Genomic DNA, 12,747 nt, shown 5'->3' with positions numbered 1-12,747 from the left:
GGATCAGATAGGCTTCTGTGGGTTCACCTTGTCAAGTCAGATTGCAAGGAACGTGGTCAGTTCTGTGGTAACATTCCGTTGATTTGGAAAGGGTTAATTTATGAAAGAAATTGAAGTATGTCACCAGTTTGTACTTGGATTTTCTAGAATTGCTGAAATCAACAACTCTCTTTATTTGGAATGTCAGTTGTTAAGTGAACGTTTATCCCCTCGTCTGTCCTACAGAGACCAAAGCTCTGGGGCGCCTGGGTGTCTCAGGGCATTAAGCGTCTGACTCTTGGTTTCAGCTCAGGTCATGATGTCATGGTTCAGGGATTGAGCCCTGCACCGGGCTCTGCGCTCGACTGACTGGAGAGTGTGCGTCCACCTCCTTGGAGCCCACCTGTACGCCATGTCCTGGGCAGGCACTCAGTATTGGTGGGAGAGAAGCCCCACGCGGGGTGGTGGGCCCTGGCATCACTATCCTCAGAAACCCTTCCTCCATAATATTTCCTGCTTGCCTATGGAAAGAAGTCGTAAACTCGCCCTTTCGTCAAGAGTCCTACCATCATTTTTGAAAAGTCCATCGGGTAGGGTTGAGTCTGATTGAGCCAGGGGTTCAGGCCAAGACAGCAGCTTTTGAGGACCGTCAGCCTTTCCCCACTGCCGCTCCACAAGCCTGCTTGCCAGACGAGGCCAGAGGCTGCAGGATGGGCAGGAGGCTTCTCGGCCTGTTGCTCCCGAGTCAGCAGAGTTCCTGAGTCCTAGACCTGCCAGGCACCTGAAAACGTCTGTCCCCTTGAGTGTCGGTCCCTCCGAAAATCCCCGGGACTCCTGTGGGTGGTGAGGAGGGGACTGGTGTGTGTGATGCTACTTGAGGGTGGTGGGTGCTGGGACTCTGGAGGGCCACGGAGGCCTGGTGTGCTCTGGTAAAGACCCCCTGTGTCTCTCCACTTCTGTCCCCTCTCCGACCCCAGGAGTGTGCAGCTCTCGCTGCAGAGCTCCACACCTGCAGGGAGCAGCTCAATGCAGAGAGAGGAGGAGATCGCCAACCTGAAGGCGGAGAGAAACAACACCAGGGTCAGTAGGCGCACTGCCAGTGTCTTTAAACACAGGACACCATTCATGCCCCTTGTCCACATGTCCCCGTGGAGTTGGCTGGGACCTATTGTTCTCAAACCTTGTTTGATCCGTGAGGAGGAGTAAGGCTATTTTCACACATTCGAGGGGGTGGCTCCCTACCTGGGATCTGAATTGAAGGGATTCAGACTTGGTTTTGCATTTGGTGAACTTGAGGCCCGGAATTGAAGGTGTTCTTGAAACACGGTTTTCCTTTTGCCTCTCCCACCAGGTGCTGCTGGAACATTTGGAGTTCCTCGTCTCCAGGCACGAGAGAGCTCTTCAAAAAACAGTCATACGGCGACAGGCGAAGACTCCTGCCGGCGTGTCCAGTGAGGCGGAGGTGCTCAAGGTCCTCAACTCCATATTGGAGAAGGACAAAACCGAGGCTGAAATGGTGTGCCTAGCCACAGCGGTTCTCAATTTGTGCACATGCTGTGTGTTCTAGGCACACTTTGTGTGTTTGTGTGACTGGAGTTTCCTTTTCATCTTCTTGAATTCTTGTAAGAAGACAGGTCTGTATGGTTAAAAAGCAGTAGTTGGTGGAAATGTTGTGTGTATCCATTGGCTAGTACAAATTGCATAATGTAATTTATTTCGGGGAAGATTTGTCTCGAATGTAAAATTGAAAGCGGTTAACAAGCAAGTTTGTGAACAGGAGCATCCGTGAAAAAGCTTACCAGCATTCTGTCATGTTCTTTGAGGCGAGGGGGTCTTAGAGTAACTGTATAGTAAGGACTAATGAAACACCTCTGTGTACCAACTCAATCCCTTTGTTTCCAGGTGAGAGAGCAGTTACGTGTGGCACTGGAGGGGTGTAGTTTCGTAGAAGAATTAGGGGCCACACGCAGAGTTCAGCTCCAGACATCATCCCAGGATTTGATTGGAGGGGGTTTCCTTTTTATCCATTGTTTTTAAAACAACACGGGGGGCCTGGGTGGCGCAGTCGGTTAAGCGTCCGACTTCAGCCAGGTCACGATCTCGCGGTCCGTGAGTTCGAGCCCCGCGTCAGGCTCTGGGCTGATGGCTCAGAGCCTGGAGCCTGTTTCCGATTCTGTGTTTCCCTCTCTCTCTGCCCCTCCCCCGTTCATGCTCTGTCTCTCTCTGTCCCCCAAAAAATAAATAAACATTGAAAAAAAAAAACAACATAGGAAGACTAGCAGTGGGGGCCCTCACATGTTGCTTCCCTTTCTGAGTGTCAAAGGTGCAGAGCCAGGTGAAAGAGCTCCTGACTACCCTGTGCATTCTCGTGGCCAAGCTGGAAGAGGACCTAGACACCTCAAGGAAAGACCTCATCCTTTCTGAAGCAAGGAACACCATATTACAAAGAGATGTCCGTGAAGTGAGTGTCAGTTGAAATGGCCACGCCATCGTCGAGCCTAACGTGGGGTGTTTGGTTCGGCCTTGCCCCGTGTGTCCTTCGTCTCCCACGGGTTTTGAACGTTTGGAGTTTGGTAGAAGTAGCAGCAGAACGGGACGTGACTCCGGGGCCTGGGCGGGCTGCCTCCCCGTCTGTGTGGTGGAATCTGTCCTCCCTGGGCTCTCCCCTGCAGAGGCCTGGCAGGCAGGCGGCGGAGTGGCCTCGGGTGTGGAGTGTGGGCCACCTGAGCTTGGCCCATGCCATGCTCTCGGTCCGTTTTGGGAACACACTCGGCACGTAGGAACCAGCGTGGTGCTGCCAGGTCGTTTCCGGGGGCACGGCCTTGCGGGGGCGGCTTTGCCAGGGGCCGTCACGGCCACCTCTGCCGCCCTGCCCTCCTCCCAGGGGTTCCGTGCCCCTGGTCGTGGCGGTCAGAGTGAGCGAGGCGCAGCCCGCTGGTTCTGGTGTAAGGTCATGGAGGAGTGCGGCCGCTTCTGCACGTGTGGACGTCGATGGGAATCTGATCATTGTCACAGAAACTAGTAAGGGTAGGATGGTTTCTCTGTGCCTCCTCCTGTCACTGTGAGCTGACCCTTTGCGGACAGTCCCCGCCCACCCCACCCCCAGCCCGGAAATGCCACCTCGGAACACCCTGTCAGACCCTTGAGGGTGTAAGTGCACGAGCAGTCTGTTTAGTACCCTAGTGTGGGGGAGATCGTGTCAGAATTTAAAACAAAAGTATTTGCAGAAATTATAGAACCTGTTCAGTGAAGTTGTTGTTTGGCAAAGGTGGGGAGAGACCCCTCAGCAGAGTTCAAGATGCAGAGAATTTAGGAAATCATTTCTTAGGACTCATCATTTTCACTCTTGAGACTGCTGACATAAATTGCTTAGTAAACACGGAGGGCTGGAAGAGGAATCTTTCCCGTGTTGGACAAGAAAAGCAGGGCAGGACGTTCTGGTTCCATTGGCAGTGTCAGATACCATGGGATACAATGTTGTTACAGGGTTAGGCTATAGAAGATGACTTCCAGTTATATGAAAGGTGGAGTTTGGCTTCCATTTGTTAACACTGCTGCTTCAACTCTGTGGTAATTGGATGAGATTTCATCCACCTTTTCCCCGGAAAAAGGATGGTTGTCTCATGGTGTGTGCCTCCAGAGGCAAGTCGCTGTTCTGTGGAAAGCTCAACGGTGTCCGGAGGCAACCGAGGTGATTTCCGGGAGACTTTATTATCCGTTTGTCTTTGAACACATGGGAAAGAATAAGCCTGGGAAACTGGTCAGAATCCTGAGCAGCCTCCGCACTGTCGGCACAGAGCCTGACACGGGGCGGGCGCCAACTCACAAAGCGACACCGGCTGAGCCACCCAGGTACCCCGAGGATGCTACTTTTCTGTTTGTTTGGAAAATGAGGATTTCGCCCGGTTTTTGTGTCTGGAGCGTGTTAATGTGTCGTACGCTAATTCTTTCCCTGTTTTCCCTCTGAAATACCTGCTGTAGGCCGTGGCCCAGAAGGAAGACATGCAAGACAGGATCACTACCCTTGAGAAGCGCTGCCTCAGGGCACAGCACAAAGCCACCTCTCTGCACGACCTCAAGGATAAACTTGAAAACGAGATCGCAAAGAAGGACTCTCTGCATCGACAGGTCGTTGGTTTCGTTGAACTTCATTCCACTTTTATTAATTACAAGTCAAGTTAAGGACCAAGTGTCAATGTCAAGGTTTTAGGATCTTAGAATCTTGTGTTGACCAGCGGGGTTACTTCAACGTCCAGGGTTTAATTCTTTCGAATTTTATGGAAGCATGTTATGGGGCTCCCCTCCTTGATTCCTTCTTTGTCTTGTCTTACATGCACGTTACTCTGTTGCCTGTTAGCACTGTTTCCAAAGGAGCAGGGAGTGGCCGGGAATGTGTAGGCAGCTGGCCATTTTGGTTAGTACCTGAGATCGGGGGGAATGGCAGGGGCAGAAGCACAGTCTGGCGTGAGGATGTGAGACCCTGTGCTTTGGGAAGCAGCACGTCTCTTCCTTGGTTGTCTCAGGTCATCCGGCATTGAACAGGAACACCACATCCAGCTTCTTGGAAACAGAGAGAGCTTTGTCTGGTGTGTTTGTCAAATGTGTCAGTCGACCCAACATGATAATCAAAGTGAAATACTAGGAAGCCATTAAAATGACATCGAGGAATGCTGTTTGAGAGCACGTAACATGTTCCAAAGCATGAGTGTAAAGGGCAGATCACGAAATACTATGTGTACAGCATGTGATTTATTTTGGAGGGTTTTAAAGCATGATACGCGGTCTGTATATACACACAGAGCTATATGCACACAGAAGATGGAAGGAGTCTGTGGGAACAAACGTTAACCTTGCAAAAACCTCACCTTGTACGTGATTTTTAAAATGACTTTATATATTTTTAATGCTTATTTATTTTTGAGAAAGGGAGCCAGAGTGAGAGAGAGGGAGACACAGAATCCAAAGCAGGCTCCAGGCTCTGAGCTGTCAGCACAGAGCACGAGGCGGGGTTGACCCCATGAGCTATGAGATCATGACCTGAGCCGAAGGTGGACGCTTAACCGACTGAGCCACCTCGGCTTCCCTACAAGTCCTTTAACAAAAAATCTCGTGTCTAACTTTTCCACGTTGAAGGTTTCCACGTTTTTGGTCAAGAGGGAGAGTGTTTTTGTTGAATAATGGTACACTTCCAAAAAGAACTCAACTGGCATCAGGCATGCTCTCAGAAGCTCTGTGCTGGCTGATGTGCCCACCTCAGAATGTCCTATGTAGCGAGCCCTCGGACCACAGTATAAATATGTTTACGAAGGGTTAGGACCTCACCCTTCTCTCCTTAACTGGTCAGGAAGAACGAGCAAGCTCCTCCAGAAGATGGGTTTTCTTTAATGTGTGGGAACTTTGTCTTTGGAAAGACTTCTTTGAAGATACTGAAGAAGAGCAAAGAGTTTGGCAAGACATGTTTTGCGTAGTGAAAGGAGGACCAAGGCCGTGGGTGACTCCTTGCAGAAAGGAAAGGTTTACTCTGAAGCACCTACCAAACTGTTGGCTTCGGTCAGAACTAACAGCAGATCTCTGCATTCAGATTTTGTTTCACTTTATTAAAAATGGAAACGGAGAGAAGACTTGCTACACTTTGATGCTTTGCCTTCATTTCCTAGACTGTGGATCAAAACCGCCAGTTGCAAGAGCGCCTGGAGGTGGCGGAGCGGAGGCTGCAGCAGACCCCGAGGAAGGCCAAGTCGCTGCCTGAGGTGGAAGCCGAGCCGGCCCAGAGGGTGGCCACCCTCTGCAAGGTGGGGCCCCCGTTTCCTTCTGGGTCCCATGGTGGGAATGTCATTTTCATGGCGGTCCGTTCTTGTATCTCATTTCTCACCGGTAACGTCGGCGTGCCAAAGTCCGCGAACCAGCTGAGATCTGTTTTCGGTGCTACTTTGTCTGAGATTGGAATGCTTTTCAAACGGCAGGCATCATCCCCAGTTTTGTTCCCTCCGGTTTTGTCCGACGTGTGCTGTTTGCCGTTGGCTGCATCTAAGACTCACTGCTTTTCAGACTTAAGTCAGCGACTCAAAACTCAAGATAGTAGCCTTGGGCAAGAGAAGGACAGGGGTGCCTGGCCGGCTCAGTCAGTGGAGCTTGGGACTCTTGATCTCAGGGTCATGAGTCTGAGCTCCCCGTTGGGTGTAGAGCTTACCGAAGGAAAAAAAAAAAACAAAGAAAGCATAGAATTTTTCCGAGAAATGAGAAAATCCTATCCTCTTTTAAACACAATCGTGTTTATTTAAAAAATTCTTAAATGTTCATTTATTTGACACAGACAGAGAGGGCGAGCATGGGCACATACATGAGCAGGGGAGGGGCAGAACGAAGGAGATAGAATGCCAAGTAGGCTCCATGGTATCAGTACAGAGCCTGACCCAGGGCTCGAACGCCCAAACCTTGAGTTCATGACCTGAGCTGAAGCCAAGAGTCAGAACCCGACTGACTGAGCCACCCAGACACCCCTTTAAGAAATAAATCTTTAAGGAATTCACTCGGGGGTTCCACAAATAGAGTCGAGGAACGTGCCAGACACAGTCCCTGCCCTCCCAGCTCTCACAGCCCTCACCACCCACAGAGGAAGGCAGCAGTTGAAGAGGTAGTTTCCAGACATGATGTAGTCTGTGCTGGGATCGAGTGATGCACACAGGACGAGGGAGCACATGACTGGGCAGCCAGTCCATCCTTCCGGAACCTGGGCTGAGGGAACCTGTAGCAGGGAGCCTGTCGGTGCTTCTGTGTCACCGGTTCCAGTGCAGTGAGGGTCCCAGTGGGAAGGGGGGTGGGTTCGTCACGGGATAATGGCCCTCAAGGCTGCCATCAAGTCGGGCAGGCGGCATTGGGCGCCCACAGGCCCAGGCTCCAACAGAGCCTCTCCTCCTTTGTGATCTGCATGCCAAGTCTCCGTTTCTTTTCTCGCCTGTCCTGTCTCCTGTCCCTGGTCAGCCGTGTAGCCCGACCCTTTGTCTTTGGACACTGTGCTGCTGAGGAAGCTAAGTTGTTGGAAGTAACTTCAGCGTCATCTAAAAGAGAGAATGGCTGCTGCGGAAGATAAGGTAGGGCATGAGAGACAGCGGCTGAGTGCCCCCATCCTCACAGAGGAGACGCTCACGTTGTGATCCTGAGGAGCAGCGTGGAGCAGAGGCTAACAGCCACTGCAGAAAGTAGAAATGATTCTTTCACGTGGAAAAACTGCAGGCTGTTACCCACTGCCTACGTTAAGTTCCCAGTGTCCTGTCCCTGCCCGACGTATGTGTGCGGGAAGGTGCGTCTCACTGTCTAGAAGAGGAGTATGGTCTGGGGAGGGCCCGAGAGTGAGTATTTTAGGCTTTTCCTAACTGAGACGTAAGGAGTAAGCTAGCTTCATGCTAATCAAAGATGGGCACAGAAACAGCCATAGGCAGTATATAACTAAGGGGAGGGGCCGTGTGCCGATAACCCTTTGTTGAGAGGACCCGGCGGTGGCTGGATGTGGTCGGCAGGCCCTCGTTTGCCACCCCTGTGCTGGAACCTTCAGCCTGGTTCTTGTCTGGGGAGCTAATTTCTACCTCTTTTGTCCAGAACGACCGGTAGGAGTGCGCAGTTCTGTCAGGCATTTAACCAGCTGAAAACAGAGTTTCTCCTGTTCCATCTCCTGCCTTCCCTCTTTTCATCTGGGTTGCAAAGAGTCGAAGCCTGGACTCTCACACCATCATAACGGATACACTTGAGGTGTAACGGGAGGGAAGCAGTATCATAGCATCTCTGTGAGAGAAGCTCTGGTGGGGACAGTTGGATGCGGACCTGATACTACCGGTTCTGGTGACACCTGTGTCCCTGTAGATGAGCCCAGAATCTTCCCTAAGATTGGCACTTGGAGACACCAGTGAGCAATGCTAATTACACGACACACTTGTTTTGGGTAAAACCCATTATGAGGTGCGTTATTATACCCCACGTGAGGTTCTACCTTGATCACTGGGGCCAGCCTTTCGGTAGAAAGTTGTATGTGAGATTGGAAGTATATGTACGAAACTTAGGTCAGGTTTCCCAAGTGACTGAGGCATCACAGACCCTAAAAGCTAGTACAAACCAGTGTACCTGCTGCAAGTAAACTTAGGAACTTGTCATACTTACAGTCAGACAGTGATCCGTGAAGAAATTGTACATGGACAAAGTATGAGTAAAGGCTGTTACTGCAGTTTCACAGACAGCATTTCACTCTGTGGTCATGTGACCCGGTTCGTTGGTATGGCCATCCGCTCCATGCCTTGTCTGTGGTGCTGCGTTATGGTAAAGAGAAACGTCGGCATGCTCTAGCATGTGGAACGTTTGAAAGAATCAACACTAAAGGACTGTGTGTACCTTTCTCAGAAGACTCTGTTAGGAGAAGTTGGCAATCTGAAAAAACAGTTATAAGAAACGCAACGTGAGAAGGTATTTCCATCTCTCAATCATTCAGTGATCGGTTGAGACTGGAAAGGAGCAGGGGACCTCTGGGGCTCACACTTCCTCCAAGGCGAGCCACCACTGTGCTTTCGAGCGGCCCCACGCTCGCAAGTCTGAATGGCACGCATGTGGCGGAGTTGGAGCCGAGCAGCCTATGGGGTTCAGATTTCTGAGTCCCTTCGGGGGTTCGCTCGAAAGCGAAAATGTTCGCGTAAACCTTTCGTTGAGTGCAGCGTAGCCCAGCAGGAAGGTAACAGGTGACACGGGTGTCATCCCAAGGGTTCTCGAGGCTGCATTTGAAAAGGTCAAACAGGGACGCCTGGGTGGCACAGTCGCTTAAGCGTCCGACTTCAGCCAGGTCACGATCTCGCAGTCTGTGAGTTCGAGCCCCACGTCGGGCTCTGGGCTGATGGCTCAGAGCCTGGAGCCTGTTTCCGATTCTGTGTCTCCCTCTCTCTCTGCTCCTCCCCCATTCATGCTCTGTCTTTCTCTGTCCCAAAAATAAATTAAAAAAAAAAAACGTTGCAATGGTCAAACAGACGGGTGATGTTTAGTTTTCATGCAGCCTGATGCAAGCAACATGTTATTGTATCATGTAAATAGTGTAGACATGAAGGAGCTACTCTACAATGTTTTTCCACATTCAGTCCTTGCAACCCACGGGGCATCTCACAGTGCCATCCCCTGTGGTTGGGACCAGCCCCATTTTGGGCGCTCAGTTAGCCACGTGCGGCGGTGTCTCCGGCCTGGGACGGCACTGCCTAGGGGCTAGTTGTGTGACCGAAGCTCCTCGTCGGTTTGCTCCCTGGTGCTGCGTGTGCAGACGTGAGGCTGGGCTGCAGAGGGTCCACGACGGAGCACGTGCCTATTGCACAGAAGGGCTATTCCCCCACCGCCCAGAAAGTCCTGCTCCTCTCTACATAATTAGGAAGAAGTCCTAGTGGCTCGGTGTTTCTCCTCTGTAACCTTGCTATGCCTGAGACCTAACTGTTCAGTAGGGTTTAGGACGTTCACTTGGTGATCTGGGTGTTTCCTGGAGGACTCTTGGAGAGAATGGTCTTGGGGTTTGTAACTGCTGAATTTACCCATCGTGGTTATGATGGTCAGCATTTCAGCACACTTGATGCTAGTAGTGTTTTCCATTTGTTCTTGAATTCTAATGAACCTACAGTGTTGTATCAGTTTCAAGTAGACAGCATACGGTTTCAACAATTGCACACGTGACTCTTTGCTCGTCACCATCACTGTGGTCACCGTGTGTCACCATACAGAGTCCTTAGGGTATCACAGACCGTATTCCCTGTACTGTGCTTTTCATCCCCGTGACGGCCTTATTTGATATCTGGATGCTGATGCCTCGTAATCACCATCATCTCTTTTGCCCACCGCCCCTACTCTCCTCTCCTCTGGCCACTACCAGTTTGTGCTCTGTGTTGAACGGACTCCTGATGCAAAGACTAGTTAACCTTGCTTGCAGTGAGTGTCCTTGTCATTTGCTGCTTTGCAGGATCACCTTCTACGGAACTTGGAAGCACTGAGGGCCATATTAAAGCGGGCAAGAGTGAGAGGCTCTTCGCTTCACCACGGGTATGACACTTCCCGGTTCACAGATCTGTTTGAGATGCGGCTGGGGGCGGCTTCCCTCTGTCACCAGTATGACGTGAACCAGCTCATGGTTCCAAAGTAGAACCGTGGGTGTGCTATGGTATGACCCGAACCGGATCAGAGTTACACACAATAACCCTGAGTGTGTTGTAGTCTGACGCGATCCATTTTCCAGGGACCGGCTAACTGATGATGGGGCGGGGCTGGGGGGGACACTGCCCTTCACCGTGCCTAACATGAACCACCTCACAAACACCTATGTTGGCACCTGCTGTGTATCTTCCAGAGGAATCCTTTGGCCGAATGGGCAGAGTGACTGGATGTAGCTCAGGGAGCCGGTAGCTTAGTAGTTGGCAAGAGGGAGAAGTACAACCTCATTCCAGAGGTTAGGTTTGGAATCTCAGGAGACCGGGAGGCATGACAGAGCTCGCAGCCATGGGAGGAGGAGTGGAAGTTAGGGCAAGTTCTGTTCGTGTTTGGGTGGGTTTCTTTGCGGCCTCCCTCCACCGAGTGTGGCAGTGATGGTGTGGGGCTAGGAGGGGTCCAGCGTGCCAGGTTCGGCCCAGCATCCCTGGAAGCTATGGTCCCTTCCGCAACGCCAGTGGGGTCACCATGGGAGTGCACACGTGGCCATGGTTGTGAAGGTCACCTTGACATTGGTGGGGTTAGCGCAGTGCTCGCAGTTTCTTATATGTTTGAAAAGACTGGAGAATGACATGTAATCGCTGTAACTCTGTTGGGACGTTGGTGAGTCGCCTGTGAGGGAGTGGGTCAGCCGGCTTGTGAGCTGCGTCCTGCAGACAGTAATTGTCAGCGAGGTATTAAAAGGTTTGCTTGCTTCTTTGTAGGAAATGGGTACCATGTGAGAGTCATTCTGGTGTGACAGTGCCTCGAGTAGCTGACTGGGCCCCCTTAGGTGCAGGAAGGAGGCTCCTGCTCCAAAGGCAGGCCCACTCAGGCCTCACTGGGGTCTGTGCGGCTGCCGACGGGGGCTCTCGGGAGAGTCGAGGGTGTGCTGTGGCTGTCCTTGTTGAGCCTGCTTGTAGGAGAGAGAAGTCAGTGCAGGTAGAGTCACAAGCGGCCCTCCCTGTCCACGGAACTACTGGTGGCACAGCGAATGTGTGTCCAGAGAGAGAAGCACCCAGGAAGATCCAGGCACAGAGCAGCCTCTTGGTTGGCTGACGGAGATCCTCGCCAGCAAGACACCAGTGTGCTGAGTGTCACCATTCCAGGGCTTGAAGACGGGTATGTGTGAGGAGGCCAAGGGAGCAAACAGTGGATGCGGTGCAGGCCACTCGAGTGCATGTTGGAGTTCTCAAGGGAAGGGGCTGTGCAGGCCCCTGGAGGGTGGCACCGTGGGGCAGTTGCCATAAGAGGGACGTCCACGCCCGTCACCCGCCTGAGGTGAGCTGGCCAAGGAGAAAGATAGAGAGGATCGCAGTGCTCCCGTGGTTGCGGAGGCATTGGCCGCGGTCACAGGTGGCCTTGTGGTCAGAAGACTCCGGGCAGGAGACCGGCTGAGGAACAGGGTCTGTTTGAAGCCATCTCCCAAAGTGCTCTCTCGTCTGGTGGCAGAAGAGAGGCTGCTGGGAGCTGTGTCGCCGTGAGTGGCCAGAGGCCGTGGGGACGAGACTGGGAAGGCGGCAGGCAGGCTGGAAAGCTGAGCCCTCCTGGCACGACCTCATAGCCACGTCTTCTGTTTGTGTCGTCCTCTAGCAAGATGACATGGTCTGGGTTGCAGAGGAAAAGAAAGGTGTCAGACCCACTTCCACACGCAGGCGGGGCAGATGGGAGAGAGCTCTGGGATAGGACTGGGTGCAGGGTGGTGGGGTCGGGAGCCAGGGAGCCTGAGATAGGGTGTCAGAGTCAGGGGACACACGCGAACCTCAGTGGAGCCATGAACCATGCCAGGTCCCATGCGGGGTGGCGTGTGTGGCTCTCCCCGATTGGCGATGTGTCGTGGCCGCACAGCGGTGAAGCTAGACCACCTGAGCTCAGGTGAGCAGTTGTTCTGGGAATGGGGGGACCAGAGGAGGGGAAGGTGGTTGTGGCCAGCGGGCAGTCCCGACTTGGCTGTCTTAGAAGCAATCAGTACCCTGAGGCAGCACGTGTCAATGACGTTTCTTGAAAGGCCGCAGAGAAGAGCTTGAAGCACCACAGAGGAGACGCCCTGTCGTGGTGGCTCTGTCTCCAGGCCACAAGGGGTGACGCCAGGGGCCCCCTCTCTAGTTGATGTGAATCAGATGGGCGTGTTCTGTCTCCCGAGACCATAAGGATTGGTGAAATGGAAGGCAGCCTCTCTTCTTTTCCAGAGAGCAAGGAGCCACTGGACTCCCGTGCAGGGTTCAAGTGTGGAGGGTGAGCCCGTGGCTGAGGCCGGGCACGTGGGCTGGCCGGTGCTCCTTCACAGCTGCTGCCCAGAGCTTCGTGCCCAGAGCCTTTGCTGAGGGGAGCAGCTGACAGCCCAATTAAGTGACTCCACCCTAGGGGCTCGGGGCTCCATGGAACTTTTCTGGAGACTTCTGTGGCCAAGGGGGACATTTGTCTGTTAGTCTAACTGCACAGAGGCCAGAGACGCTTTTGCCTTGGAAACACCGGGCGCATTGCCACCTCCTGTGTACGGGAGCTGCGAGGTGTGGTTCCCGAGGATCCTGCTGCGACTGCCCCTGGGGCGCCCGATAGTGGCTGGTGGAGGAAAAC

The 12,747-nt window shown here is 52.7% G+C and overlaps 2 protein-coding genes and 1 long non-coding RNA gene across 6 annotated transcripts in view; all 3 read left to right on the top strand.

Annotated features, from left to right (window-relative positions):
• The first annotated feature begins 945 nt into the window (after nt 1–945).
• LOC122478601 (liprin-alpha-1-like) lies at nt 946–2,013 on the top strand. Its single transcript, XM_043572146.1, has 2 exons — nt 946–1,059; nt 1,331–2,013. Exons 1-2 carry the CDS (start codon nt 1,006–1,008, stop codon nt 1,544–1,546), a joined length of 270 nt encoding a protein of 89 aa, XP_043428081.1. The 5' UTR covers nt 946–1,005; the 3' UTR covers nt 1,547–2,013.
• A 1,977-nt stretch (nt 2,014–3,990) lies between these two features.
• On the top strand, nt 3,991–4,911 carry LOC122478602. The gene is made up of 3 exons (XR_006296112.1): nt 3,991–4,107; nt 4,337–4,393; nt 4,503–4,911. It is a non-coding gene; the product is annotated as an uncharacterized LOC122478602 (long non-coding RNA).
• Nucleotides 4,912–6,543: 1,632 nt separating this feature from the next.
• The window catches only part of LOC122478600 (liprin-alpha-1-like), a 41,300-nt gene continuing 35,096 nt past the window's right edge, over nt 6,544–12,747 (top strand). For 3 of the 4 annotated variants that reach the window (XM_043572142.1, XM_043572143.1, XM_043572144.1), the window contains exons 1-2: nt 7,009–7,070; nt 9,950–10,029. In XM_043572142.1, coding sequence (XP_043428077.1) covers nt 7,050–7,070; nt 9,950–10,029 — 101 coding nt within the window. In that variant the 5' untranslated portion in view covers nt 7,009–7,049. Of the gene's footprint in view, nt 7,071–9,949; nt 10,030–12,747 lie in introns of all 4 variants that reach the window. The other variant, XM_043572145.1, reaches the window with a different exon arrangement.

This window comes from Prionailurus bengalensis, unplaced genomic scaffold, assembly GCF_016509475.1.
Source record: "Prionailurus bengalensis isolate Pbe53 unplaced genomic scaffold, Fcat_Pben_1.1_paternal_pri Un_scaffold_101, whole genome shotgun sequence".
Taxonomy (NCBI): domain Eukaryota; kingdom Metazoa; phylum Chordata; class Mammalia; order Carnivora; family Felidae; genus Prionailurus; species Prionailurus bengalensis.
The sequence above is the reverse complement of the archived record's forward strand: the minus strand, read 5'-3'. Positions and strand labels throughout refer to the sequence as shown.